The following is a 27,054-nucleotide window of genomic DNA, read 5'->3' as shown; positions in this document are numbered from 1 at the left end:
ACTGAGCGATTGAACTGAACTGAACTGAATGGTACTGGATCCCATGATGTTAGTTTTCTGAACGTTGAGTTTCAAGCCAGCTTTTTCACTCTCTTCTTTCACCTTCATCAACAGTCTCTTTAGCGCCTCTTCACTTTCTACCCTTAGAGTGGTATCATCTGCATATCTGAGGTGCTTGATATTTCCCCAGCAATCTTCATTCCAGCTTGTGATTTATCCATTCTGGCATTTCACATGATGCACTCAGCATATCAGTTAAAGAGCAGGGTGACAATATATCGCCTTGTCATACTCCTTTCCTGATTTTGAACCAGTCTGTTGTTCCATGTCCAGTTCTAACTGTTGCTTCTTGACCCACACACCAGTTTCTCAGGAGACAGGTAAGATGGTCTGGTAGTCCCATCTCTTCAAGAATTTTCCACAGTTTTGATCCACAAAATCAAGGGCTTTAGTGTAGTCCATGAAGCAGATGTTTTTCTGGAACACATTTGCTTTTCCCATGATCCAACAAATCTTGCCCTTCTTTGGGACTGGAAGAAAAACTGACCTTTTCCAGTCCTGTGGCCCCTGCTGAGTTTTCCAAATTTGCAGACATATTGAGGGCAGCACTTTAACACCATCATCTTTTAGGATTTTCAATAACTGGGATTTGTAAAAATTATACATCCATTAAAATAGTCCTGTTTCAACAAAGGTAAAGATTAAGTGATTTACATGAAAGTACTGATAAAAATAAAACATATATAGTAATATTAATATAATAAAAATGAATAGAAATTTAAAAATCAAATAAGACTAAGAATAATAAGCTCATGTTAATAAAACTTATGTAGCCCACCAAAACTGTATAGCAATTATGAACCTCTGTGCATCTAATTTTTTTTTAATATACAAGAAAAAATCTACTACAAATGCAAGAATATGCTGAAAACTTAATTAAGAGAGTGAGAAACTCCCTCAGAAATTGACAAAGCTAGAATTTGGTTAACATAGTTTATAAGCTTATTCTCTTATGGATAGAAGTCTATATATGACCTTACACATATAGGCATATATTATATGTGTAAAGTAAGTAAGTAAAGTCACTCAGTTGTGTCTGACTCTTTGCAACCCCATAGACTGTAGCCTACAGGGCTTCTCAGTCCATGGAATTTTCCAGGCAAGAGTACTGGAGTGGGTTGCCATTTCCTTCTCCAGGGGATCTTCCCAACCCAGGGATCAAACCCATGTCTCCCGCACTGCAGGCAGATGCTTTACCGCCTGAGCCACTGAATTCTATTATTTGTGAGTACTTCAAGGGTATTTCAAAGAATGATACTCAACAATAGAAAATATTTTCAAATACCCTTGAAGTACTCACAAATAACAGAATTCATGAAGGCTACATTCTCTGACAATTAAAAAAAAAAAAAAGGAAAGGACGGAAGGGAGGGAGGGAGGGAAGGAGAGAGGAAGGAAAGGAGGAAAGTTTTTAACAACCAAAGAATAAGCCAATCTATCCACTTGGACTTTATTTAAAATTCTAACTAAATCTTGGAGTAAACAGAAACTAAAGCAGAATGATTTTTGAGGGAAAATGTGTTATTAAAATTATCTTAAGAAAAGGGAAAAACCTGAAAACAAACATCTTTAATGTAGTTAAATGCTTTCAAACAGACTTTTCCTCAACAGATGGGAGCTGAGGCTGAATGGAGAAAGTGATGGGCTGGGGAGACAGCTTCACATGCATCTGGGGTGCTCAGATACTGCCTGGCATGGGGTCTCCAGAAGCCACAGACGCATCCATGAGAAAAAGACTCAGCTCTAAGTATCTGCCAAAATCAGATGTTGCGAAACCAACTTAAGAACTTTCCTTTTCATTGCCTTGCCTTCAACCAGGTCAGCTGGGCTCAACCCAGCCAGAAGCTTTGGTAAACAATTGAAAATCAATTGTTTTATTGATTGAGAAGAGAAGCAGGCAAAAAAAGTAGATGACCACAACCTCTCTTCCAATAGAGCTAAGAGAGAGCCTTAACCTTAAATCCCATTTGGAGTTTTAACTATTTCATAGATTAATTATGCTAAATACCAAAATGAGACTATGTACTGCAAATGAAGTGGGCACAGGAATTAGCCAAGGTCCTAGCAAGAAACAGATGGCACTCAAACTGGGTAAAAGAGGAGCGTTTCCTACAAGGGCTGTTTACTGTATGTGAGCAGAGTTTGGGGAAAGCAACAGGGAGGGAGCAGTGCCTCCAGGCTCCCTCCCTATTGTCAGTACCCTGGAAGGACCTGGGGGCAGAACGGGCCTCCAAAGCCTGTAGAGAGTCGTGATTTGCTGAGGGCCGCTGGCAAGAGAGGAGGCCTTTGGTAGAGCCAACTCAATGCAACCCAGCAGAGGGGGGAACAGGAAGAATAAATACTTTGCCTTCTCCCTCCTCCCATGCGGACTTTACCATCTCCTGCTAATGCTTCTTGTTGATCAAGTCCAAACTGAAGCCAAAGGACAGCACCTTACATATAGGTTGGTTCCCAGAGCCAAGAGCAGGGAAAGGTGAAGAGTAGATCTCAATGGACACCTAGAAAATGTCCAGTACAATAGATAAACAGCAAGGGCCTACTGTAGAGCACAGGAAACTATATTCAATAACCTGTAACAAACACTAATGGAAAAGAATATGAAAGGGAATGCCTGTATGCACATGTAGAACCAAATCAGTTTGCTGTGCACCAGAAATTAATACAACATTGTAAATTACCTATCCTTCAATTTTTAAAAAAAGAAAATTTCTGCTACACAGTAAGATTTAAAGGACTTCCCTGTTGGTCCAGTGCTTAAGACTCTATGCTTCCACTGCAGGGGAAGCTCCTGGTCAGGGAGCTGAGACCCCAAGTGTTGTGTGGCATGGTCAAAAAAAAAAAAAAACCTTAAGACCAACAGACAAACAGAGCCCACCTGTGCTTTCTTCTAAAGAGAAAGGAAGAAAATCCCCACTATGGTAAGTGTAAAGGGACAGTGAGGGGAAAAAAGAAGTCACTTTTATAAGTGTGCCCTGAGAGATGTACTTTCAGGCTACACAAATATAATGTATAACAGAACATGAATATAAGTTAATTTCTGACTTAGTAATTCAGCAAAGTGATAAATTCTTCTAGGAAGAAAGAGTGAGAGGAAATTTAACCCTGGCTCTGGGACCCGACCTTCTGGGCTCCAACGCTGGGCTTGTGTTGCTTGTTTCCTGATTATCACAATGTCTTCAGCTGCAAACACTCCTGACACCCTCTTCATTCACTGTAGTCCTGTTTAACACATGTGCTTTTTGTCTTAACTGCCTTTGCCTCTGCTATTCTACCGCCAATTACTCTTTTATCTTTCAATTAAGTCTCTTTTCATTCAGCCACTTATGCACAGAATTCTTCCACCTAGTGAAAGACACTTTTCTCAGTCTTTGAAAGAAAACCCCTCCCCTTCTTTTCATCCATCAGAGCCCTGCATTCATCTAGGCTGACTTCAGCTTCTGATTGTCACTATGCTAATCTGAGCCCCATTTGGGAGGACAGGAATGGTGTACCGGAGAAAGCATCATGATGATAACAATAGCTATCATGTATTAAGACCTCACAGGGGGTAGGCACTCTGCTAAGCACTTTACATGTGTAGGGAAGGAAAAAAATCTTCCTTGACCCTCTAAAGTTCCCTGGCTGGGCCTGAAAATTAAACTGACAAAGACAGATTAACAGGAGAAAAGCATACGAATGTATCTGATCTAAGTCTGACATAACATAGGAGCCACCATAAGGAAATGAAGACCAGATGAAATGGTTAAACCTGAGCATTTTTATGATGGATCAATGAAGAGTGGACAGTTGTGAAGGAATAAAATATGTCAATGGGTATGTGCTAAGTTGAGGGAAACTTAGCAAGGTCTGCTTATTCAGATTCTTCTCAGTGTCTCTCTGTCTTCTGAGATAAGAGTGTTCCTTTCCTCCACGTATGGGGAGAGCACCTCTCACATGAAGCTTTTATGACCTGTTTCAGGGGCAGATGATCAGAGAGACCTTCTTATTTCTGCCAGTTTCTCAAACGGCTTCAGTTTCCAAGCTGCCATGTTTTGGGAGAGTGAGAACGTGTCCTGAGCCCCATCACATCCTCTCTACCTTCTGATTCCACCCCTTTTAAACATGAAGAATCTGAGGTTTCCTTGAGTTTAAGGATTTGGAGACAATCAGAGAGCTGGCACTGAGTGAAACTAAAACTGTAAGCCAGCATAAACTCATCCAAGACTGTGCTCTGGCTACATTCAATGGCTCTTCAATTCATATTTTCTATATATTAGTTCATCTCTACACCTCACCCCAGTTGGCTCAGTGGTAAAGAATCTGCCTGCCAAGAAAGAGATTCGGGTTCGATCCCTAGATCGGGAAGATGCCCTGGAGAAGGAAGTGGCAACCCACTCCAGTATTCTTGCCTGGAGAATCTCATGGACAGAGGAGCCTGGCAGGCTACCGTCCATAGGGCACACAGAGTTGAACATGACTGAAGTAACTAAACAACAACACCTTGCTATCTTTGTGACCTTAGAGAATTCATTCAACCTTTCTTTGCCTCTCTATGCCCAGTTTTTTAAATCAAAATAAGAAAGATAATAACACCTGGGTCTTCCTATTTGACAACGCTGTTGAGAAAATTTCTTGGATGCATTATGGGAGTTGAGGCATTTAAACTTGTTGGGAGGCAGTGTTTCCTGTTGCTGTTGATAAACAGGATTTATACCTACCTAAGACTCCAGGCTACACTCTCACCTAAGAAAATATCTGAGTAATCTAGTCCTTTTAGGAACCCACCTTGACTTCCTGCCCTCCTTGACAACTACAGAGCTGAACAGCTCCTGGACACAATGCACTATAAAAGCTGCTCCCCTAGAGGCAAGCATTTTTTTTCCAGTGGCCCTTTTTCTGTTTCCCTCTAAAAGTAATAAAGTTCTCTTATTATATAACTATGGGACAAGGGATCAGACAGTGCTTAAAATGCAAAAAGTGCCCTACATTCAAACCACTGTTGCCCAGAAGAAACACCCTTTGCAAGACTTAAATAAACCCTTTAACTCTTACCTGCCTCTGATGCATGAAAATTACAAAAAAGCACTGTGTCTTTATCTGTGGTTTCCTAGCGACATCAAGGGAGACATAAAATACCCCAAGAAGCCTCAACTCCTGGGAATTTTGGCCAAATTCCAGACGCAAATCAACCCAAGAATTGTAGAAACAGTCATTTGATTTTCATTATTTTCTTATCAACCATGAATTAAAGGGTTTCATTGTATAACATAACTAATCAAAATAATGGGCTCCTTAAATCTATTCCATAAATTGAGCCAAGTAAATCAATTCTGCTTGTCAGTTAAATTCAAAAATGTCTTACTTCAATGAATTCCAATTTGATTTATGTTTTAAGAATACCTATATAAACCTGGCATTCATGAAAATGGGCTATAGGTATCCTTTTTTAACTAGTGACAAAAAAGTCACAAGCTTCGGAGTCAGCTGCATCTTTTTTCACCATATTAACAAATATTTATGAATTGTAGAATGCTGTAAATACTGAGACATGACTCTGGGGTTTCAATCCTAGTTCTCGTTTCCCAGGAGAAGAGAGAAGAGCTGGGGGTACGTAGACTTGGAGAGCTTAACCCAAAGAGAGGTAGATCATATCCAGATGCTGCTGCTGCTGCTGCTAAGTTGCTTCAGCCATGAACAACTCTGTGCAACCCCATAGACGGCAGTCCACCAGGCTCCCCCATCCCTGGGATTCTCCAGGCAAGAACAGTGGAGTGGGTTGCCATTTCCTTCTCCAATGCATGAAAGTGAAAAGTGAAAGTGACGTTGCTCAGTCCTATCTGACTCTTAGCGACCCCGTGGACTGCAGCCCACCAGGCTCCTCCATCCATGGGATTTTCCAGACAAGAGTACTGGAGTGGGGTGCCATTGCCTTCTCCGCATATCCAGATAGTACCACCTAAAGAATGCCAACCCCACAAACAGATGAGGCAAGAATTCCTGACAACCTGTCTAAATAGGAATGTGGAATTACTTTTTGTCTACATTTTTTAAAAAAATTATCAAATTCCCACATAATAATTTACCCTGGACAATTCAATTCCTTTGAATCTGTGTCCTCATCTTTAAAAAGCTATTGATTATATAGGAAATGTGCAAAATGTCTGGCATGGTAACAAATAACAGTTATTTTTAAAAGGCATCTATTATTATTATTATCATTCCCATCTTAGGAAGCTCTTTCTACAGGTGATTTTTATGTTTTCAAATATCTCATTAAACTTGCAAAGGTATATTTAGATCCATGCAATATATTCAGATGCATTTAATGACAGACTATGTCATAAGCTAACTCTGCTATGGTTTCTGTCTTTTAGAAAAATGCTGTTCAGAGTCAATGTATCATAGAAATTAAAAGCCCAGCTTGAGGTATGATTGAGTTATAGTCCATTGCCTGAGATGAGTAAAACCATTCATCCCCCACAGACAGGTCTATACTTGGTACTGGTGAGTGTTACTAAATCTTTATGTGATCTAAGTTTTGTTATACTTGAAATGGTTAATTAGGAAAGGTAGGGGAGTCTGAAATGTCACAGCAAGTTCCTTTTGGCCCACTGTCACGTTTCATGAATTCTTGTGCTGAACCCATTTGGATTAAGCAGTGACCCAATCCAAACAAATTGCTTCTGTGCCTCTTATCTCCTATTACCTATTTATGTCCCAATACATCTGCATTGCGTAGCTCAGTAAGATCCATTAAGTCCTTGGGCAGTGTTTACGGCTAATTTTTTTTTTTTTATTTCTTTGAGGCTCAAATTTATCACAATAAAGTGATAGAAATCTACAGTGCAGACAGTGAGTACAACACTTTTTAAAAGAAAGGAAAGAAAAGAAGTATAAGATATGCAATTTCAGTCTGGGAATCCTCAGAGCAACTCTGTGGGTGAGAGACAATCATTTCTTGCAGGTTTTAGGTAAAGATATAATTTACCTTTATTTGCAGACACAAAATTCTAAGAAAACATTACTTGCTGTCAATTCCTCTGGCTTTAAAAATATTTATGAGATTGAAATAGTTACCTGGAGACAGACATTTCATTTCAATGTCAAAGGTCAGGCACATTGGCTAACACCCCAGATAATATTGATGTACTTTCAAAATTTAAAATAATGTTTATACCATTTACTTATTCATTCATATATAGAGCACCCATCCTGAAGTATCTGGGACACTGAACAAGGTTTACATAAATCTGACTGTTTTTTCCTCTGGGCCATTTGGCTCAGTCTGGTAGAGCATAAATATTCAATAATACTTTACAATGACAAAGCATCTTTTATGCAAACATCTCTAAGCACATTATTCACCAATATTACAATCTCCTTTTTAACCTACTGGTAAAGTCACAGAAACTAATTGACTTTCTTCAAGGTCCCAGCAGAAATTGTTTATTTTATAGAGTCCAGGTATCCTGTTCCTACCTATAACTAAAAAGAAAAAAAAAAAAAAAAACAAATAAACACATTTTTTAGATGCTTAAGCTGATGACCTACACTAAATATTTCTAAATCGAATCTATTAGGCAAAAACATCCTCCTTAAAGATGTTAAATGTTGTGATGCATCCAACTGAATTTTATAACTTTTCTTCTAATTTGCCCAAGGCCAGTTACCATTTTCAGAGCCCCAAGAATGACCTATTTTAATTGAATCCTGTTACAAACACTTAAACTTTAACTCTTTAATCAAATCAGTTTTCTAAACAGAAATTAAAGTTGGAGCACAAAAATAAAACTTTTCATGAAAAGATCCAGTTGAAGTAATAACATAACTGTACCAAAATCGTCAAGCAAAGTAAAAAGGTGGGAATTACTGTGAGATCTGGGCAAATCTCAGAGTTCAGGTTACCCAAGCAACAGGAAATCATTTAATTTTTTTATTACTTCTTCTCCCAAATGTTAAGTAATGCATGCTAAATATTAAAAAATAAAATACCAAAAAAATGGGAAATTTTAAAAAATCAATCACCACTGTGACCGCCATAAGAACACATTTTACAAACCCCTAACTTCAGGAAGTATATGTGACTGAGGACTGAGCTCTGAAATCCATCATCTGTGCTGGAATTGGCACTGAGGCACTCTTCCCCAGGTTGGTCCCAGCCACTGATGAGCATGGAAAGGCTATTATGAAAATCCTGGACTTGGAAGATGTGGGAGGGCTTCCCTGGCTGCTCAGCGGTAAAGAATCCACCTGCAGTGCAGGAGACACAGTTCCATCCCTGGGTTAGGAAGATCCCCTGGAGGAGGGCATGGCAATCCACTCCAGTATTCTCACCTGGAGAAACCCCATGGGCAGAGGAGCCTGGCTGGCTACAGTCCAAAGGGTCACAAAGAGCTGGACACAACTAAAGTGTCTTAGCACGTGTGCACAGAAGATGTGGGGATCTTCTGACAGGTGACTTTGGATCTAGGACTCCCAAAGATCCTGGTGAACTTTCTTTGAACTGCACTTATGTTTAAGTGATTCACACAATCTTCCTTTCTTTCTTCCCTTACTCCTTCACTCCTGCATCCCAGACTCTCCGGGCTCCCACTCCAGTTTCTCTCATGGGCATTTCCCCTAATCAGTTTCTTGCATGTTCAGTACCATCCTGGCATCTGCTTCTTGGAGGACCCAGACTAACCCCAGCATCTGATGGTGATGATGATGATGGTGGTGATGATGGTGGTGGTAGTCATGATGGTAATGAAGATGATGACAATTATCAACATTTAGTGAGCCATTTAAAAAATGGTCCTGTGCCCAAGAAATTGCCTAAATTATTTCACGTACTACTCCCAATAACCTCCAAAACATAGATATTACTCACCTGAGGGAAGTAAGTCTTAAAAAGGTTAAATAACAAAGACCACATTTCTTAAGAAAATTAAATTTGAACTCTTGTTTTTCCTAAGCTAGTGGAGTATAGAAGCACTGTTGCCAGTAACTACTACATTATATTACTTCTCTGTATTAAAATTTTGCAGTACAATCTTCCAGTCCTTCTTCTGGATAGTTATTACACAGTTATAATTATACTCAAAATAATAAATATTTTAAGACAAGTCATCAAGATTTCACTCTGGCAAATTTTCAAGAATTCACTGCCCAAATAGACTGTCTTTCCCAAAGACCCTCTTACATAAAGGAAAGCCACTTGAACTTTCTGATTCGCCTAAATTTTCACTGTTAATCTGTTTCACTGGGTTACATAGACCTGATCCAACTATTCAAATACTGTTAACATATTCACATATTTTCCATATTTGTGCCACATATATGTAGAACCACTTTATCAACTCTGTGCAGTGGAGGAATTTTCCCCAAGTTATGAAAACAAAGCTCAAGCAAACAAGCCAAGGTCAAGTAACTTAGACAACCAAGATTGCTAGAACATCCAAAATAACAATACCCAGTCTCCAATTTTAGAATTTATTAACACTATTAAATAGACCACTTTAAATAACAAACCAATAGGCTTTTTCTGAAGAAAATAATTGGTACAATAAAATGTACTTAAGAGGATTTATATCCCATAAGTGTCTTACTAAGAAGAAAGACCAGCTTGGAACTTGTTGCAGGTTGCCAATTCCAGAACAGAACTTTCCAATGGCGGTAGATGCCACCTAGAGTAATTTGAGGTTCCTTTGACTCATAAACTAATTGAATTTCCTCAAGGTCTCCTAGGAATCACTGGGTCAGACTTCAGTCTTGGCAGATTTCCACTGATAACTCAAAATAACTCCCTTCATACTGAGTATTCTGGAGTTTGCATGTTAAAGAATGATTGCAGTTGCTATAAATAGTTCCTACTGTATTCCAGTTGGCAGCATAAAGTGGTGTTTCATCAGTAACCTTCCAAAAGGGTCTTCTTAAATAACTATGCATTTTAATAAGGAAAGCACACTTGTCTTGCAAATAGAATTTTAAGACAAGTCATCAAGATTTCACTCTGACAAATTTTCAAGAATTCACTGCCCAAATAGACTGTCTTTCCCAAAGACCCTCTTACATAAAGGAAAGCCACTGCTACCCTTCACTGACTCTAGTTCATCTTACCATTAAGGTTCCACTTCTACCAGAATTCGGATGAAGTCTGGACTATAATTGCAACGCAATGTCCATGACAACTGCCTCAATTTCATAGAAACTGGAAAGACTCTGTTTCTCCAACCCAGCACAAACCTTTAGCTCTGACTCTTAAATGGGCAAGAAACTGAATCCCTGAATGTCTTCATGGACTCACAAATCTACCACCTTTGCAACTCCTTCCTGGAATGTTACAACTTAGAATGTTCACACACACATACACACACACACACATACAAACACACCTCATCTGTTCCTTAAAACCCTGCATTGTCTTCACCATTGGGCAGGCTCCAAGTTCCATGCTGCCTTTTGTTGTTTTGTTTCTTGTGGGCTTTATCACATCATGTTGTCCCTCAGTCACAAATGAGTTTCATGACAATGATCATGTAATCCATCACCCAGCCTCTATAAAATAAGGAATGCACATTGATGTTTTAAAAGCCCTGTTCCCTGGAGAGGAGTCAGGAGTTGCCAAGTGGGGAAGAAGCAGTAAAGAAAGGAACATGGGTGGATAGGCACACATTTTCCCTCTCTTCCCTTCAACCAGAGATGCTCTATCTGGATCTGTTTTATTAAAATTCTAAGTTAGATTTCCCTTGAAAACCGAGTTCTGCTGCATTAAAAACTGTTATAAAATCACTGGTCTAGACGATGCCTCAAGTTCTTTCTAATCATTCTCATCTTCTGGAAGAATGCCACATTCTTGTGGGCTCTTCTGAATCTTCTGAATTCTTTTACAGCACTTAATCCAGACTTTGCAACCTGCTCATTTTCTTTTTCCCTCTATAACCCTATCTCAAAGATTCTCTTCTTTTATGACTTGAACTATCAGCTACACACTGATAACTACCAGCAAATCCCATCCAAAATGGAGATATGAATTTCCAGTCACTTCCTAGGCATTTCCATTTAAACACCTTAAGGAAATTTCAACCCCAAATTGAATCTACCAAATTATATATCTACCAAGCAAATTCCAATCCCTCTCCTCCAGTGTATTGTATTTCTATTCATAGAATCATCAGCCAGAAAGTTACCTAAACTGTTATCACAAGAGTCACCTTAGTCTTCCTTCTATTTCCTTCACACCATACATTATATTCATGGGCTTCCCTGATAGCTCAGTTGGTAAAGAGTCTGCCTGCAATGCAAGAGGCCTTGATTCAATTCCTGGGTCAGGAAGATCTGCTGGAGAAGGGATAGGCTACCCAGTCCAGTATTTTTGGACTTCCCTTGTGGCTCAGTTCATGAAGAATCACCTACACTGTGGGAGACCTGGATTCTATCCCTGGGTTGGGAAGATCTCCTAGAGAAGGGAAAGGCTATGCACTTTGGTATTCTGGCCTGGAGAATTCCATGGATTGTATAGCCCATGGGGTCACAAAGAGTCGTGCACGGCTGAGTGACTTTCACTACATTATGTTCATGAATATTTCCTTTTGGTTCTCTCTCAATGATGCCTCTTTCTGTTTTCTTCTCCATTTTGTCCCTCTACCCAAATTCAGGCCTTTGTCACCATGATCCGCATCTATTGAAACAGCCGAGTAACTGTTCCTTTGCTTCCATGTCTTCTTCCTTCAGTTCCTCCTCCACTCTGATGTTAGAACTCTTCTAGTACCTGGTAGCACTTCCTGTGCTTAATATTTTGTGGCTCCCAAGAACCAGAGCACAAGATCCTGACACCAACTCCCTAGCTTGGCACCTTATATACATCATGACAAGGCCCTACCTACCTCTCTGGCTTTGAAGGTGAAGGTGAAGGAAGTCACTCAGTCGTGTCTGACTCTTTGCGAGCCTGTGGACTGTAGCCTACCAGGCTTCTCTATCCATGGGATTCTCCAGGCAAGAATACTGGAGTGGGTTACCATTTCCTTCTCCAGGGGATCTTCCCGACCCAGGGATTGAACCCAGGTCTCCCGCATTGGAGGCAGACGCTTTAACCTCTGAGCCACCAGGGAAGCCCTCTCTGGCTTTAGGTCCTACCATTTACTCTGTCATCAGAAAACATAGCCTATGGCAGAATTTCTCGAATTATCAGCCATCTACAACACAACCACACAGAGCCTTTATTTTTAAAAAATATAAATTCCTGGGCCCCATCTATAAATATCACTATTAACTAACCTGGTATAGGCCCCCAAATCTTGAAACAGGAACTTCAAGTGACGCTAGTACATTCTAAAGCATTAGCATTTTGTTTCTTCTGCTTTAGAGTGTCACATGCTATCACAGTCATGCGTTTGCCTCTACCTCACTAGAATCTTGGATGCAAATGATCATTCTACTGACCTTTTAAACCTCCAGACTCTAGTACCCACAGTAAATAAATATCTAGGAAGAACTATGCAGTAGTAATTCAAGTAAATATTCATTCAGTTTACTTTAATTACTAATTCATCCCCAGGAACCCTCCAAGTACAACCTGGAGACAGACCTCTTTGGAATCTTTGTAATCTTCTTGCCTAATGTCTCTACAACCAAGAGAAAAATCATCATCTAAGTCAATCATATTGTAGGCTTAGTATAGTTGTAGCTGATCTTTCTTTGAGCCACACAGCATGTACTAGCATGGCCCTAGAGGATGTCTGGCCCAGCTGTATTGTTTCTATGCTGAGAACTCTTCTGTTTTCCCTTCATCTAATCAGTTGAGCCACAACAGTATATTGTGTGCCTACATTTGACAGGCTCTTGCCACCACAAAGAATCAGAGGATGGGAGAGGGGTGTAGGGAGATCTATGTACTAGTTGCAAATTTTCTATGCAGTAAACATGGTTTATATATGTACATTGTAAATTTAGCCAACTAATTTGTTGAAATAATTCCAATGAATTGGAACTGCTAGGACTAAAAATATCCAAAATTTATAGTTTGGGTCCAAACCAGATTTTCCCATATTACATAAATGGGACTTCATCAATCTTGTTCCCTAGTGTTTAAGTGGGTATGTTTCCTAAAACTGTACAAATGTTAGATTTTTAATCTTTGGTAATAAAATATTACAAAGAAATTGCTTTTCTTCTGTTGTTGTTCAGCTCAGTCATTTTTATACATGCTTAACCCTTATGAGTCACACTTGTGTTATTTCATGTCTTCTGTTGTGTTGTGGGATTTTTTTTTCATTTCCCTTGTTATAGCAATGTCTTTGTTACTAGTTTCTAAGAATTCATTTATGGTTAAGGATGTTAAGTGTTTGTCAAGCAATGCAAATGAAATACTGTATTTTATTGTCAGTAATTTACTATGGTGTTTTTTTTTTTTGATGTTTTGTATTTTGCTTGTATAGTTTTTTAATTTAAATTTATTTATTTTAATTGGAGGCTAATTACTTTACAATATTGTATTGGTTTTGCCATACATCAACATGAATCCACCACGGGTGTACATGTGTCCCCCATCCTGAATCCCCCTCCTACCTCCCTCCCTGCTTGTATATTAAAATATAATCACATTGCATTTTTTTTTAAAGAACCAGAGGATACAGCACCTCCATCCCCATGTCTTGCTCTTCACATAAACACAATAGACAGTGACCAAAGGCCCTTTGTAATATTTCACTCTGTGAAAAAGCCTTAGTCTCTTATACTCTGGTGCAGAATGGCTGCCGTGCTTCCCTAACCAGAGCCTGCCACCCAAACCTGGATAATAATTTGTAAGATATATGAAGGAATGGACCATCAAGAGAAAATGCTGCTCTTTCAAAGATCCCCCAGTATGCATCTGTATGATGGACTACAATAACTCCGAAGGAAGATTATTGTCTTTAGAGTAAATAATGCACTTTTGTCCCCAAGTCTCAAAACCTGCATTTAAATGATTATTCATGGGTGTTATGGGAGTCTTTAAGCCTTAGCTTGGCAATTCCCAACATAAAAATGGGTCATGTTTCAAAAACCATCTTTATGAGTCACCTGCCCAGAAACTCACCATTGCTTCTTACATTACATTCCAAATTCCCAGGTCAACCCCCAAAATCTATTTATATCATTACACACCTGAAGGGCATTCAGTGACACCAATCCCTATTTACAACATCGTTCCTTTGCGAACATGTCCTCTAAATTCCCAGTCAAGTGACACGTAAATACATTTCTCTCTGCATGTGGACATGCATGGGGAAAGATGAAAGGATGAAAATGAGAAGCAAATGAGATCAGATATTTCCAGAAAACAGAATCCTGTTAATCTTACACAAACATTCATGAAATGCCTTTCTCCACATGGTTACTGCTCATTAGGGACAAAGAATTATAGCCTCCATTTTCAAGAGAAAGCTTTTCAGACTCTGAAGTAACTTCCACCCACTCCTTGCTACGTGGAAACATAAACAGGGTTATAAGTGAATCTGACATTGAATATGAAACTATCCAAACTCTTGCCTATATTTTCAATTTTTCCCCTAACTCCATTAAGTACCTATTATGATTAGTATACATTTTAAATTGGTGCATCATAGGAAATAGTCTCCTATTTTGAATCAACTTAAAGCCAAATATATCAACATTTACTGTTTCAAAATATAAAATAGGCTCTTTTTGATTAAAAAAAAGGAGAAGAAAATCTAGCTTGGTTTTTTTTTTCTATTATTAAAATGTAAAGGATTTTTTAAATCTCATTTATTTTGTCAATTGGTTCTGCTTAGCACTCTTCAGCCCAGTCCACTCTCAATTATCCATGCTAAGGAAGGAGGATCAGTGGCCTGGATAATCTAAAACAGCAGACCATTTTAAAAGCCCTTGCCCTTGGCTTAGGCATACTTTACAATCAAGCTCTGATTATCCACACTAATGAAAGGAAGAGCAGCCACCTTGAGAAAGAGCCAAAGCCAATACGGATCTGCTCAGCTCAAGGCAGCACACCACACAGCAAAGGAGAAGGAAAGTAACAGGGCTGCAACTGCTCCCTTGCCATCTGAAATACAAGCGCTCAGTGTAGTAGCCATGTTAATATCATAGCAACCCATATCAATATTTCTCATGATACTGCATGCATGCTAAGTTGCTTCAGTCATGTCTGACTTTTTGCGACCTTTTGCACTGTTGCCCACCAGGCTCCTCTGTCCATGGGATCCTCCAGGCAAGAATACTGGAGTGGGTTGCCGTGTCCCCCTCCGGGGGATCTTCCCCACCCAGGGATGAAACCCGCGTCTCCTGCAGCTTCTGCAGTGCAGGCAAATTCTTTACCACTGAGCCAATGGAGAAGCCCCTCTCATGATATTAAAAATTCTTAAAAGCATGGAGTTATGTCCAAATGCTCTCATGGAAAGAGACATATTATCCATGTCGTTCCAAAGAGTTAATACAATAGATTGTTATAGGTACTAAAAACTTCTTTGGGAGGCTTCCTTTGCCATATGCCATTCCCAGCTCCTTACTATCTCTACCAAGCTCCCATAATATACTCAGATGAGTTGCATAAAGGATGAAGGCGAAAGAGGCAGTATGCTGCAGTAGGAAAGGAGACCCAGGCTGGAAGTTAAGAAGCCTGGACCTTTTTCCTCTGTTGGTCTCTGCACATGCCAGAAGTCAGGTATGCATTCAAGCAGAGGGAACAGTGCGTGCAACAGTACATGAAGGTCATGGAACATTTAAAGAATTACTTGTGCTTCATTTTGGTCAAAGAATAAGATACAAATGAAAAGGAAACAAGAGATGAAACTGGGGATGTAGTCAGAGGTAAAATTACAAATAGTTTTGTTTTTTTTTTTAATGCCATGCATGGATTCAGAAATGGTTCTATAGAAGGCAAGAAGACAATTAAATAATTGTTAAATTTTATTGAACACATGCAGTTTGCCCAGTGCAAATCTAAACAGCTGATGTTCATAAACATATTTACAACAACCAAGACAGGTACCCCACTATTCCGATTTTACACATGAGGAAATGAGGTACAAAGCTTAGTTGTCTCTGAAGGTCACACAACTGGTAACAGATGAAGTTAGAGTTCAGACTTGGTCTGTTTGATTTCAGAGCTCATGCTATCTTTCAAGAAATGGAGGGATTCCCCTGGAGGTCCAGTGGTTAAGACTCTATACTTCCGATGCAGGGGGCTCAGGTTTGATCCCTGGTTGGGGAACTAAGATCCTATATGCTGCACGGGGCAACCAAAAAGTAAAAACTAAAAACTGAGGACCACTTAGCTTCTCTTACCAAAAAAAAAAGAAAATCATTAAAAAAAAAAAAAAGAAATGGAATGAAGTGGTCAGAATTTTAAGACCATGCTAGAAGCAGGGTGTTAGAGAGATTGGAGGAAGGTGGAGGGAGGCAAGAAGAATTTAAAACAAAAGATGATGAGTTCTGGAACTAAAAGAAAGGAAGCAGTAATGGGGAAGATGGGTGTAATCAAGGGGTTTAAAAGAGAAAGAACAAAAAAATAATTAATTAAATAAGAAGGGCAAGAGGAACAGTCTAGCATGAGTCCCATATTTCTGTCTGGGACACTATGTGATGACCCAATAATTCTTGAAGAATCACTTAAGCTTTGCATCAGTGAACTTACCTGGAAAGCAACCCCTGCCAGATGGGCAGGCCCCAGAAAGAACAGTCTTTTTTTTCAGTATGATGCTGGCACACATTCATCCAAATAAACAAATGTCCCAGCTTAACTGATGAATTTGGTGGTGACAAATTAATTTATGTACAGATATGTAGGACACGATATAGAACCCTACTCCAAACAGGAGATGTAGCAGATTTACTGAGATACAGCAAATTTTCTCTTAGTTTCAAAGACGCATATTGATTCACATTTGTTTTGTTTTGTTTGCTTCTTTTTATTTTTAATTAGGGGATAATTACAATATTGTGATGGTTTCTGCAATACAAGCAGCTCGTGCAGTTCAACTGCAGAAAAACAAACAACCCAATCAAAAAGTGGGCAGAAGACCTAAACAGACATTTCTCCAAAGAAGACATACAGATGGCTAATAAACACATGAAAAGATGTTCAACATCACTCATTATTAGAGAAATGCACATCAAAACCACAATGAGGTATCATCTCACACCAGTCAGATTGGCCACCATCAAAAAAGTACACACAGTAAATGCTGAAGGTGTGGAGAAAAGGGAACCTTCTGGCACTGTTGGTGGGAATGCAAATTGATATAGCCACTATGGAGAACAATATGGAGATTCCTGAAAAAATTAGGAATAAAACTAGAATATGATCCAGCAAACCCACTATTGGGTATATACCCTGAGGAAACCATAATTGAAAAAGATAAATATCACATTTGCTTTCTATGCAACATCTATGTGTATAGAAAGAGAGAGAGGGGAGAAAAAGAGGCAAATGTGTTATAGTCTATCAGGATATTTTTAAGTATCTTACAGAAACCAAAACCATCTATAGAATGTTCCTATTATGATGAACAAAAGTAGATGAGTGTATGAAAATCTGTGAATGTATACAAAGAGACTGAAGTACGTACTCAAAATTTGAAGACACCTCTCTGGCTGATTTTTTGTTTGCTTGTTTGTATATTTTAAATACTCTACAATTATTTTGTAGTAATTCCATCATACAGATAAAAATGCTTTTTCCTAAACACATGTGATAAGCATTCATTCTATATCAAGAACATTGTTGATAGAAAAGAATACATAATCAGGCAGACTGTTATCAGCAGATACCGACATGTACCAACAGCGATGGCAACGGATACCTTTCATCACTGCCCATGAAGCCAACTCGTTATCAGGAAATTTGGTACATGGAGAATCTGTGTCCAGAATGAACGGATGTGAGGAAGGATGAAAACTACAAATGGCTAAGAGCAGCTGACCCCTGAGGCAGGCACTTTTCTTGGTCATAGCACCCATCCTCCACTATGGCTTTCCTCACATTCTCTCAATATTTCACTTCCTCTCATTGCGTGAAATGCCATCAATTCCATGTTATCTCATCCTCTTTCTAAAAAGCATAAGACTAGAAAATTTCCAGAGCTTGGATGTGTTAGTGATAGAAGGAGGAAGATAAGGGTAAAAAGAAGATGGGGGAATTCATTTGCTAAACTTTGAATAATCCTGTATGGTTTATAAGACACTTTTGTTCTATAAAGGCATGTTAATAAGGACTTCCAGTTCAAGATGGAGAGTGGAATGGACATATTTAATTCCTCTCCTCTCACAACCCCACTGAAATGACAACCAATTAAAAAAAAAAAATCCATGACATAACTGAAAACCAAAAAAGCCCCTAAAGAATGCCACATTGACTAAAGTATTTGTGGAAAACAGAAAGTAACTAGAATGGAATTGTCTGAGAAACTAAAGCAAAGGATTACAACACATAGAGACACACACACACAGACACACACACACACGACGGCTGGTAAGGATTAAGAGGGGTTGCCCTAGAGAATCTACAGGTCAGCCACTGCAGAGAGCAGAACAGACTCAGAGCAATCATCAGAGTAATTAACTAAAGGATTATCTAACATGCTGCCGGCCTGACTGGTTCCTCTCCCACAGAGCAGTTTGGTTCCTTCAGAGCAGTTGGTGCTGCCTTTACCCCACCTCGAAGTTACAAGATATTCTTAATAAAAGTGAGATATGTGACAGGAAAAGATTGCTATCAAGGGTACTGAGACAGTCCAGAAAGGCAGACTAAACTCTAGAACTAAATATGAACTTGAAGGGTAGTACAGATGGGAAACAACAGTCAAAAGTGAACAGTTAGACAGAGAAAGATGAATATGGCATGATCTCACAGTGGAATCTAAGGAAACAGAAAAAAGCAAACTCATAGAGAAAAAATAATCAGATCTATATCCTCCAGAGATGGGGGGTGAGGGAAGGACAAATTGGATCAAAGTGGTCAGAAGGTACAAACTTTGGTTATAAGATAAATTAGTACTGAGGAAGTAATGTACAACATGATGACTAGAGTGAACTTTGTTGTATGCCATATTTGAAAATTGCTAAGAGAATAGATCCTAGAAATTTGCATCAAAACTTTTAAACTTTTTTTCTTATTGTGGTAATCAATTGACAATATATGTAAGTCAAGTCATTAAATGTACCCTTTAAACTTATACAGTGCTGTATGACAATTATACCTCAGTTAAACTGATGAAAAAAGAAAGACTTGATAAAAACACTTTTAAAAGGCAAACGAAAACATTCTTTTTTAAAGTCCTCATTATCTGGCCATTATTGAGATCTAAACATTGGCTTCCTTCCCTCACACACATAGTTCTTTATGAGTAGACTGACCATCAACGGGTCACAGAACCCTGCTTACACAGAACCCTGCTTCTTACAGGGTCAGGACTGTTTCAGTTGAACAAAACCACTTAACTTCAAAGGAAGCCTAACTCAGTTACTCATATCAATGTATTCTTTCATTCAAAATCATAAATGGGTATTCCAGGATCACCAAACCACTTGACAAAGACAAATAGCATGAAAGATGAGGACCCAAATAAACAAATAACCCAAAGATTTCAAACTGATACAAAAAAGGGAAAAAAAGACAATTTTTAAACTAGCATTCTTACAAAGATTTAAAGAATGACTACCTCCAAAAAACAAAACATGACTTCCTGGAAATTAGACAATCAAAGAATAAGAATGTGTTCCTAAAACTTAAAAATATGATTGCCATAATTAAAAACTTCATAGAGAGGTTGAAAGATAGAATGAACAAAGCTAATGCCCAAATTAGTAATCTGAAAGAAAAAATTTGGGAAATCAACCCAGATCCAGAGAAGCACGTGATATAAAAAAAAGCTCTCCAATACTTACCCAACGAAATTTAATTAAAACAGAGAGAGAGCTATGAACATACGGGATTTTGCAGGTGAAAAATCTGAGGCTTGGAGAAATTAAGAGATTTAACTCTCCAGTAGGTCACAAATAGTCTGATATAGTCTTCATATGTCTCACTCATAAGCCTAAAGCTAAAATTCAATCAGTATATGAAACTGTGGCCTCAGTGGTTGATTACAGCTGGTACCCACTCTGATTAGTTAAGTGAGTGCCAGGCTAGTCAAGTCAGTTGTTGACAGCTGGCCTCTACTCTTAATGGTCAATGAAGATGCTGCCAGTAGTCTATCCCATACCAGCGGCTGATGGTTGGAATTCCCTCTCATTAGTCAATGTAGGTGCGAGTCCTGTCTATGCCAGTTTTTTTTACAGTTAGCATCTGATTGGTCAGTGTATCAGCTGATGAATATCTGAATACCATCCCGGCCAAAGCCCATACTTGTTTGATGATGCCTACATAATTTCATGGTACAATCAAAAATGGGGGCAACTACTGAGTTTTTGTGGATCTCAAATTTGAAACTGGGGGTAAAAAATAAGCATGGTTTCTCTCACCTCAACTTCAAGGTATGAGAAATTTCATGGATAAATTCTTACCTCTCCTCCTCCTTTTTACAAATGTCCATGCTTTTAAGTCTGCTTCCACTCCTTTCTTAGATGGGTCATACAAAGGGCAGATCAGTTTGGTGAACACTGTACCAGAAGACTACCAAGGGTAGCCAAAAGATCAAATCCCCAGCTGAAATGTTTGCGCCAAGGAGTTTAGCAGAAATTAGGGAGCCAGATACACAGCCAAAACTGGTTGAGTGGAGGAAGCAAACAGGCAGCGGTCTAAAGAAATATGGGGCCTGTGCTGACATTTACAGCAGGTAGATAAAATGGGCATCTAGCTCAGTTTGTATAGTTGAATTCAGTTTTTAAAAGGTACAGAGAAGAAACAGCCTGGATAGAATCACTACAGGCCCTCCCTGATGGCCCAGTGTTTAAGAATCACAGGAAACATGGGTTTGATTCCTGCTCTGGAAAGATCCCACAGGCCTGGGAGCAACTAAGCTGGGGCATCGAAACTACTCAGCCCCCACTCCAGAGCCCCAGAGCGGCAACTACTGAGTCCGTGTGCTGCAAGTACGGAAGCCCCTGTACCGCAGAGCCCGTGCTCTGCAACAGAAGTCACCGCAATGGAAAGCCCGTGCACTGCAAACTAGAGAGCAGCCCCCGCTCAGCTCACTGCAACTAGAGAAAGCCTGCTCAGAGCAACGAAGACCCAGAGCAGGCAAACACTGATTAATTGAAAAAAAAAAACAAAAAAACGAATCACTTAAAACTGGACCTAAAACCAAAGAATTTGTTCATTCTGCCACTTTTGTAAGCACAAAAGAATCCCAAGTTTCTCAACTACAGGAGTTCACCTTTGATACACCAAGGCAAACAGAAGGCCAAATTTTGAGGCCAGCCTCAGTATCTGCCAACATAAAGTCAAAGTCCAAGTTAAATCACAGTCCAAACATTACACTGATATCCAGTGCATCATGGAGGGTTGGTAATCGCATTCATAAAACTGAGGGCTTCACCTCCTTAAAAACCACAAACTTGGATTCCACCAGGAGGCCTTAGTGGAGTAGTTTTAGACTTCACTTAGGACCTGTAGGATTTTTGCAGAGTATATTCACCCCTTTAGAGCCTTCCCTGAAGTTACTGGGAGTTACAAGCTCATAAGAGCTGTAGAATCAGGTCCTAAAAGTTATTTTCATAGGCCCCCGTGGCTTACCAACGAAGTAAACAGTGGCACTGAGCTATCTGCTGTTTTGTGCCTCATGTTCCCTGCAGCCAGAAACACAGGCAAAAGTGAAGTGAAGTGAAGTGAAGTCGCTCAGTCGTGTCCGACTCTTTGCTACCCCGTGGACTGTAGCCTACCAGGCTCCTTCCTCCATGGGATTCTCCAGGCAAGAGTACTAGAGTGGGTTGCCATTTCCTTCTCCAGGGGACCTTCCCCACCCAGGGATCAAACCCGGGTCTCCTGCATTCCAGGCAGACGCTTTACCCTCTGAGCCACCAGGGACAGGCAAAGAGTTTCATAAAGGGTTAAAAATCATGGGGATTTCTTTGTGCTTTAAAATATCGCATGAGATTCACTTCTGTACGAATGATAATCATCTTCATTTCCTTCCCTGCCTCTTTGTCTGACGAATACATTTTTACAGGTTTTACAGTGTTCTTTACAACTCACCTAAAACACATTAATTTCCCTCCTGCTTATATCACTTGTTTACTATTTATTTATTAGATGTATATGGTGCTTTCCTCCAAAAAGCTCTAGGCACCATGAAGCCAACTCTGCTATAACCAACATTAAACTCTTCTTAAAAACTACAGCCAAGGAAGTGGCCAACATGAAGGTGAGAGAGACGTGGACAAGGACAGAAAGAAGGAAGAGCCACAGGTCTGATGAAATACACAAGCAAGCAGTACCTGAGGAAGCCCAGTGACCGAAAGGCTTGTTTTGCCCTTTCTGGTTACTCTACTTGCAAAGACCCTGACAGTGACTTTCATTCCAAGTAACAGAGCCAACATATCACTGTTTCTGTGTAGGGGTGGGCATGGATCTGTAGAGGATGGTGGGGGCCATGGAGTATGATGGCTGTCTCTTCAGATTCAGGAGAGGGTGTCTGAAAACAAAGATACCTACACAGACAATGTGTTTTGAAAATCAATATAAAAAGAAACATCATGATGTTTTAGAATAAATGACCAAGCTAGATTTTTTTTTTTTTTACAAATACAGTTGCTGCTCAGTCCTCAGTTCTGTTAAATGTCCATGACTTTTCCAAAGACTCTGTGAACTTTCAGAGGCCAGGGAAGCTCAAAAGTTCAAAGATTATCAAAATTAGAAACTGACAAGGTGACTTCAGCTTTTAAATTCCAGGCCACATTGATCTGAAAAAGCCACGTGTTGACATCCTGCACATGTGATCCCTACAATGGTGGAAGGGGGAGCTAAACAGTAACTCTCCCAGTAACTGCACAAGAATGAGCAAGAACAGAGTATATTCTTATTTAGGGTCCAAAGAAGAAAGGACCATTCCCAGTAAACGGAGCAGATGACATAGTGGGACAGAATCAAACCAGGAGAAAGAATAACATTCATCATCATTACTAGCAGTAGTAGTATATTAGTGTTATTTTTATTTAGTGGATACTATGCACCAGGGATTCTTTGCTCCAATCATATATGCAGACCTCTTTAATTCTCAGAACAAAGCTACAGGGTGGGTATGACCATTTTCTTAATTTTACAAATAAGGAACCTGAGACTTAAACAAGTTATTTGGCCAAAGTCACTCACCTAGTATGTGCTAGAGCTAGGATTCAAACCCAGCATAAAAGGATAGGTAAGAAAAGAAAGTCAGTCAGTCAGTTCAGTCACTCAGTCGTGTCCAGCTCTTTGTGACTCCATGAACCACAGCATGCCAGGCCTCCCTGTCCATCACCAACCGCAGAGTTTACCCAAACTCATGTCCAATGAGTCCAGGATGCCATCCAACCATCTCATCCACTGTTGTCCCCTTCTCCTCCTGCGCTCAATCTTTCCCAGTATCAGGGTCTTTTCAAATGAGTCAGCTCTTCACATCAGGTGGCCAACATACTGGAGTTTCAGCTTCAACATCAGCCCTTCCAATGAACAGCCAGGACTGATCTCCTTTAGAATGGACTAGTTGGATCTCCTTGCAGTCCAAGGGACTCTCAAGAGTTTTCTCCAACACCACAGTCCAAAAGCATCAATTCTTTGGCACTCAGCTTTCTCTATAGTCCAACTTTCACAGCCTACATGACTGCTGGAAAAAACCATAGCCTTGACTAGACAGACCTTTGTTGACAAAGTAATGTCTCTGCTTTTTAATATGCTATCTAGGTTGGTCATAACTTTCCTTCCAAGGGATAAGTGTCTTTTAATTTCATGGCTGCAATCACCATCTGCAGTGATTTTGGAGCCCCCAAAAATAAAGTCGGACGTTGTTTCCACTGTTTCCCCATCTATTTGCCATGAAGTAATGGGTCCAGATGCCATGATCTTAGTTTTCTGGACGTTGAGCTTTAAGCCAACTTTTCACTCTCCTCTTTCACTTTCATCAAGAGGCTCTTTAGTTCCTCCTCTTCACTTTCTGCCATAAGGGTGGTGTCATCTGCATATCTGAAGTTATTGATATTTCTCCTGGCAATCTTGATTCCAGCTTGTGCTTCTTTCACCGCAGCGTTTCTCATGATGTACTCTGAATATAAGTTAAATAAGCAGGGTGACAATATACAGCCTTGATGTACTCCTTTTCCTATTTGGAACCAGTCTGTTGTTCCATGTCCAGTTCTAACTGTTGCTTCCTGACCTGCATACAGGTTTCTCAAGAGGCAGGTCACCATGAACAGTATGAAAAGAAAAGAAAACAGATACATAAAAGGCATCTGTGCATTGACAGAAAGAGAAGAGAAGATCAATTTCCCTTGCAAAAGCTGTTATTAAACAGTGAGCAGCACAATAGCAGGCTGTTGCTGCTGCTGCTGCTAAGTTGCTTCAGTCGTGTCCGACTCTGTGCGACCCCATAGACGGCAACCCATCAGGCTCCCCGACCTGGGATTCTCCAGGCCAAGAATACTGGAGTGGGTTGCCATTTCCTTCTCCAATGTATGAAAATGAAAAGTGAAAGTGAAGTCGCTCAGTCGTGCCCGACTCTTAGCAACCCCTTGGACTGCAGCCCACCAGGCTCCTCCGTCCCTGGGATTCTCCAGGCAAGAATACTGGAGTGGGTTGCCATTTCCTTCTCCAATAGCGGGCTAGGGATCACAAATAAAGAGCTTACAGTAAGGCAGCAGCAAGCCAGGTGTAGACAGAAGAGGTCTGGCCATGAGGAAGCCCTGTGAAGGGAGAAGCTCAGAAGGGGCCATATGCTTACCCCCGGCACCTGAGTGAGCAGGATCTGGAGCTGGGAACTGAAATCCACTGTGCTGTCCTGGGTAACTGATTGCATATTTCAGCCAAGTTTACTGTAGAGTTCTAAACAAGTCATTCTCAGTAATCCCTTTGTGACTGACCCCCATCTAAATATAAGTACCATTCAGGGATCACTTACTAATCATTCAGCATTTAACATATATCATCATAATTAAACCTCACAGTAACAATATAAGGTTGATAGTACCATCATTATCCCCATTTACATGAGAAAGCACAGAGAAGTTGAGTGACTTGCCCAAAGTCACACAGAGTTAGGAAAAAGTGGAGATGGACCCCAGGTCCAGGGAGTCAGGCTCCACAGCCTGATTTCCTAGTCCCCATGCTATGCTACTTCTAGAACCTGATTCTGTTCACTCCCTTCCAGCACTCTGCAACCCCCTCTCAGTTCTGTCTGACCTCTCTTCTGAGAAGGAAAGTAGCCAATGTGATATCTCTCATTTTTACTCCTAGAGGGTCATCTCTGTCAAGTCACCCACGCTGACCAAGTAGAGATTATCTGGGAAAAGATGAAGACGGTGCTACAGAGAGAGAGAGAAAAGTGATGTGGGAGCTTGCTAAATTGGACATTCCCAGGCCTTTTGAGCATGCCTTGTATCAGAGTATGAAAATATGAAAGTATTGGCTGCTCAGTTGTGTCCGACTCTCTGCAACCCCATGCACTGCAGCCCTGCCAGGCTCCTCTGTCCATGGGATTCTCCAGGCAAGAATAATGGAGTCAGTTGCCATGCCCTCCTCCAGGGAATCTTCCCAACCCAGGGATTGAAGCCAGGTCTCCCACATTGCACGCTGACTCTTTACCATCTGAGCCAGCAGAGCATATATGTGTCAAAACACAGAGTCCCCATGGAAGATGGCTTCTACCTGGCAGTTCCATGGATGTGAATGGAGACCAACTTCATTCTGGATCTTCTTTGACCTCTCACAGTTGCTTCCCTTTACTTCTCAGCCACCCAGGAAATGGGGGAAGGGGGGTGTGCTCAATAGAAATAGAACAGGGCACCTCTCCCAACTGAAGAACATCCCTTGAAATGTTCTTTGAAATTTCAACGTCTCTTGAAATCTTTGAAGGTACTTAGTCAATATTTTCCAACCACCAGGAGCAACTGTTTTCATTTTTAGGGAGGTCATGGCCAATGTGTTCAAGAAACAAATGATGAAAGCAACTCGTTCAATGTACACTGATGTCTCAGATAAGCTGAAACCGACCAAAAATACAGCTGTTGCTGGGTCTTCAGCCCGTCACCTCCACCACCCTTGTGCCTAAGGAAAGGGACATGGGAAGTGAGCCTCTTCTATGAGAAAAGGGATAGTTTCATTTAAACAATTATGGCCTCTTCAGTGCTTTTCTGGGGCTTCCCAGGTGGCGCTAGTGGTAAGAACCCGCCTGCCAATGCAGAAGGCCTAGGAGATGCAGGTTCGATTCCTGAGTTGGGAAGATCCTCTGGAGGAGGGCATGGCAACCCACTCCAGTACTCTTGCCTGGAGAATCCCCACGGACAGAGGAGCCTGGTGGGCTATAGTCCATGGGGTCGCACAGAGTCGGACACAACTGCAGCGACTTAGCAGGCAGGCACAGTGCTTTCCCTTCTTCTCCTTTTTTTTTTTTTTTTTTTTTTTTTTTTGCCTCTTTATCCCCACCTTCTTCCGCAAACATACAGAATCTATGAGAAGGCATCCAGCCCAGCCCTAGAGAAGGGCAAGGAGTTTCTCCTACCTTCCACTTGATAAGCTGAGGTGGCTGCCCCCCATCCAAATCCTGCAGGGAAAGCCATGTGTTTCAGAGACAGCCGACCCGGACAACGGAGAGGCACCTTTCAGGCAGAGTCCCGCAGTTGCGCAAACAGTAAGTGAACTCTCATCCTGACTGAAATCTCGGATCGTGAGTGAATATGCAAAAAAGAAGGGAGCCTGATTAAACGACTCTGCTTGAATGGCCACAGCCTTGATAGGAAGTCAAGTCACTGGGTTCAGGGGGAGTGTCTATAGTTTCTTCTGCGGACACTCCCTGATTCTTAACACAGTTGGGCCAGCCTGGGCACAGACCTAGTCCCTGCTTTGGCAGGGTACCCATCCTTCTAATCTTTTCCCTTTTAATGAAATACATGGAC

General features: G+C 40.5%; 1 protein-coding gene across 1 annotated transcript in view; it reads right to left on the bottom strand.

Moving 5' to 3' along the window:
- Window positions 1–26,785, bottom strand: part of LOC120861983 (cytosolic beta-glucosidase) — a 134,061-nt gene extending 107,276 nt beyond the window's left edge. Inside the window, exon 1 of the mRNA XM_040237933.1 lies at window positions 26,661–26,785. Within this exon, the coding sequence (XP_040093867.1) occupies window positions 26,661–26,718 (58 nt within the window). The 5' untranslated portion in view covers window positions 26,719–26,785. The remainder of the gene's footprint in view (window positions 1–26,660) is intronic.
- Between the last annotated feature and the right edge of the window lie 269 nt (window positions 26,786–27,054).

This window comes from Oryx dammah, unplaced genomic scaffold, assembly GCF_014754425.2.
Source record: "Oryx dammah isolate SB20612 unplaced genomic scaffold, SCBI_Odam_1.1 HiC_scaffold_3, whole genome shotgun sequence".
Lineage (NCBI taxonomy): Eukaryota > Metazoa > Chordata > Mammalia > Artiodactyla > Bovidae > Oryx > Oryx dammah.
The sequence above is the reverse complement of the archived record's forward strand: the minus strand, read 5'-3'. Positions and strand labels throughout refer to the sequence as shown.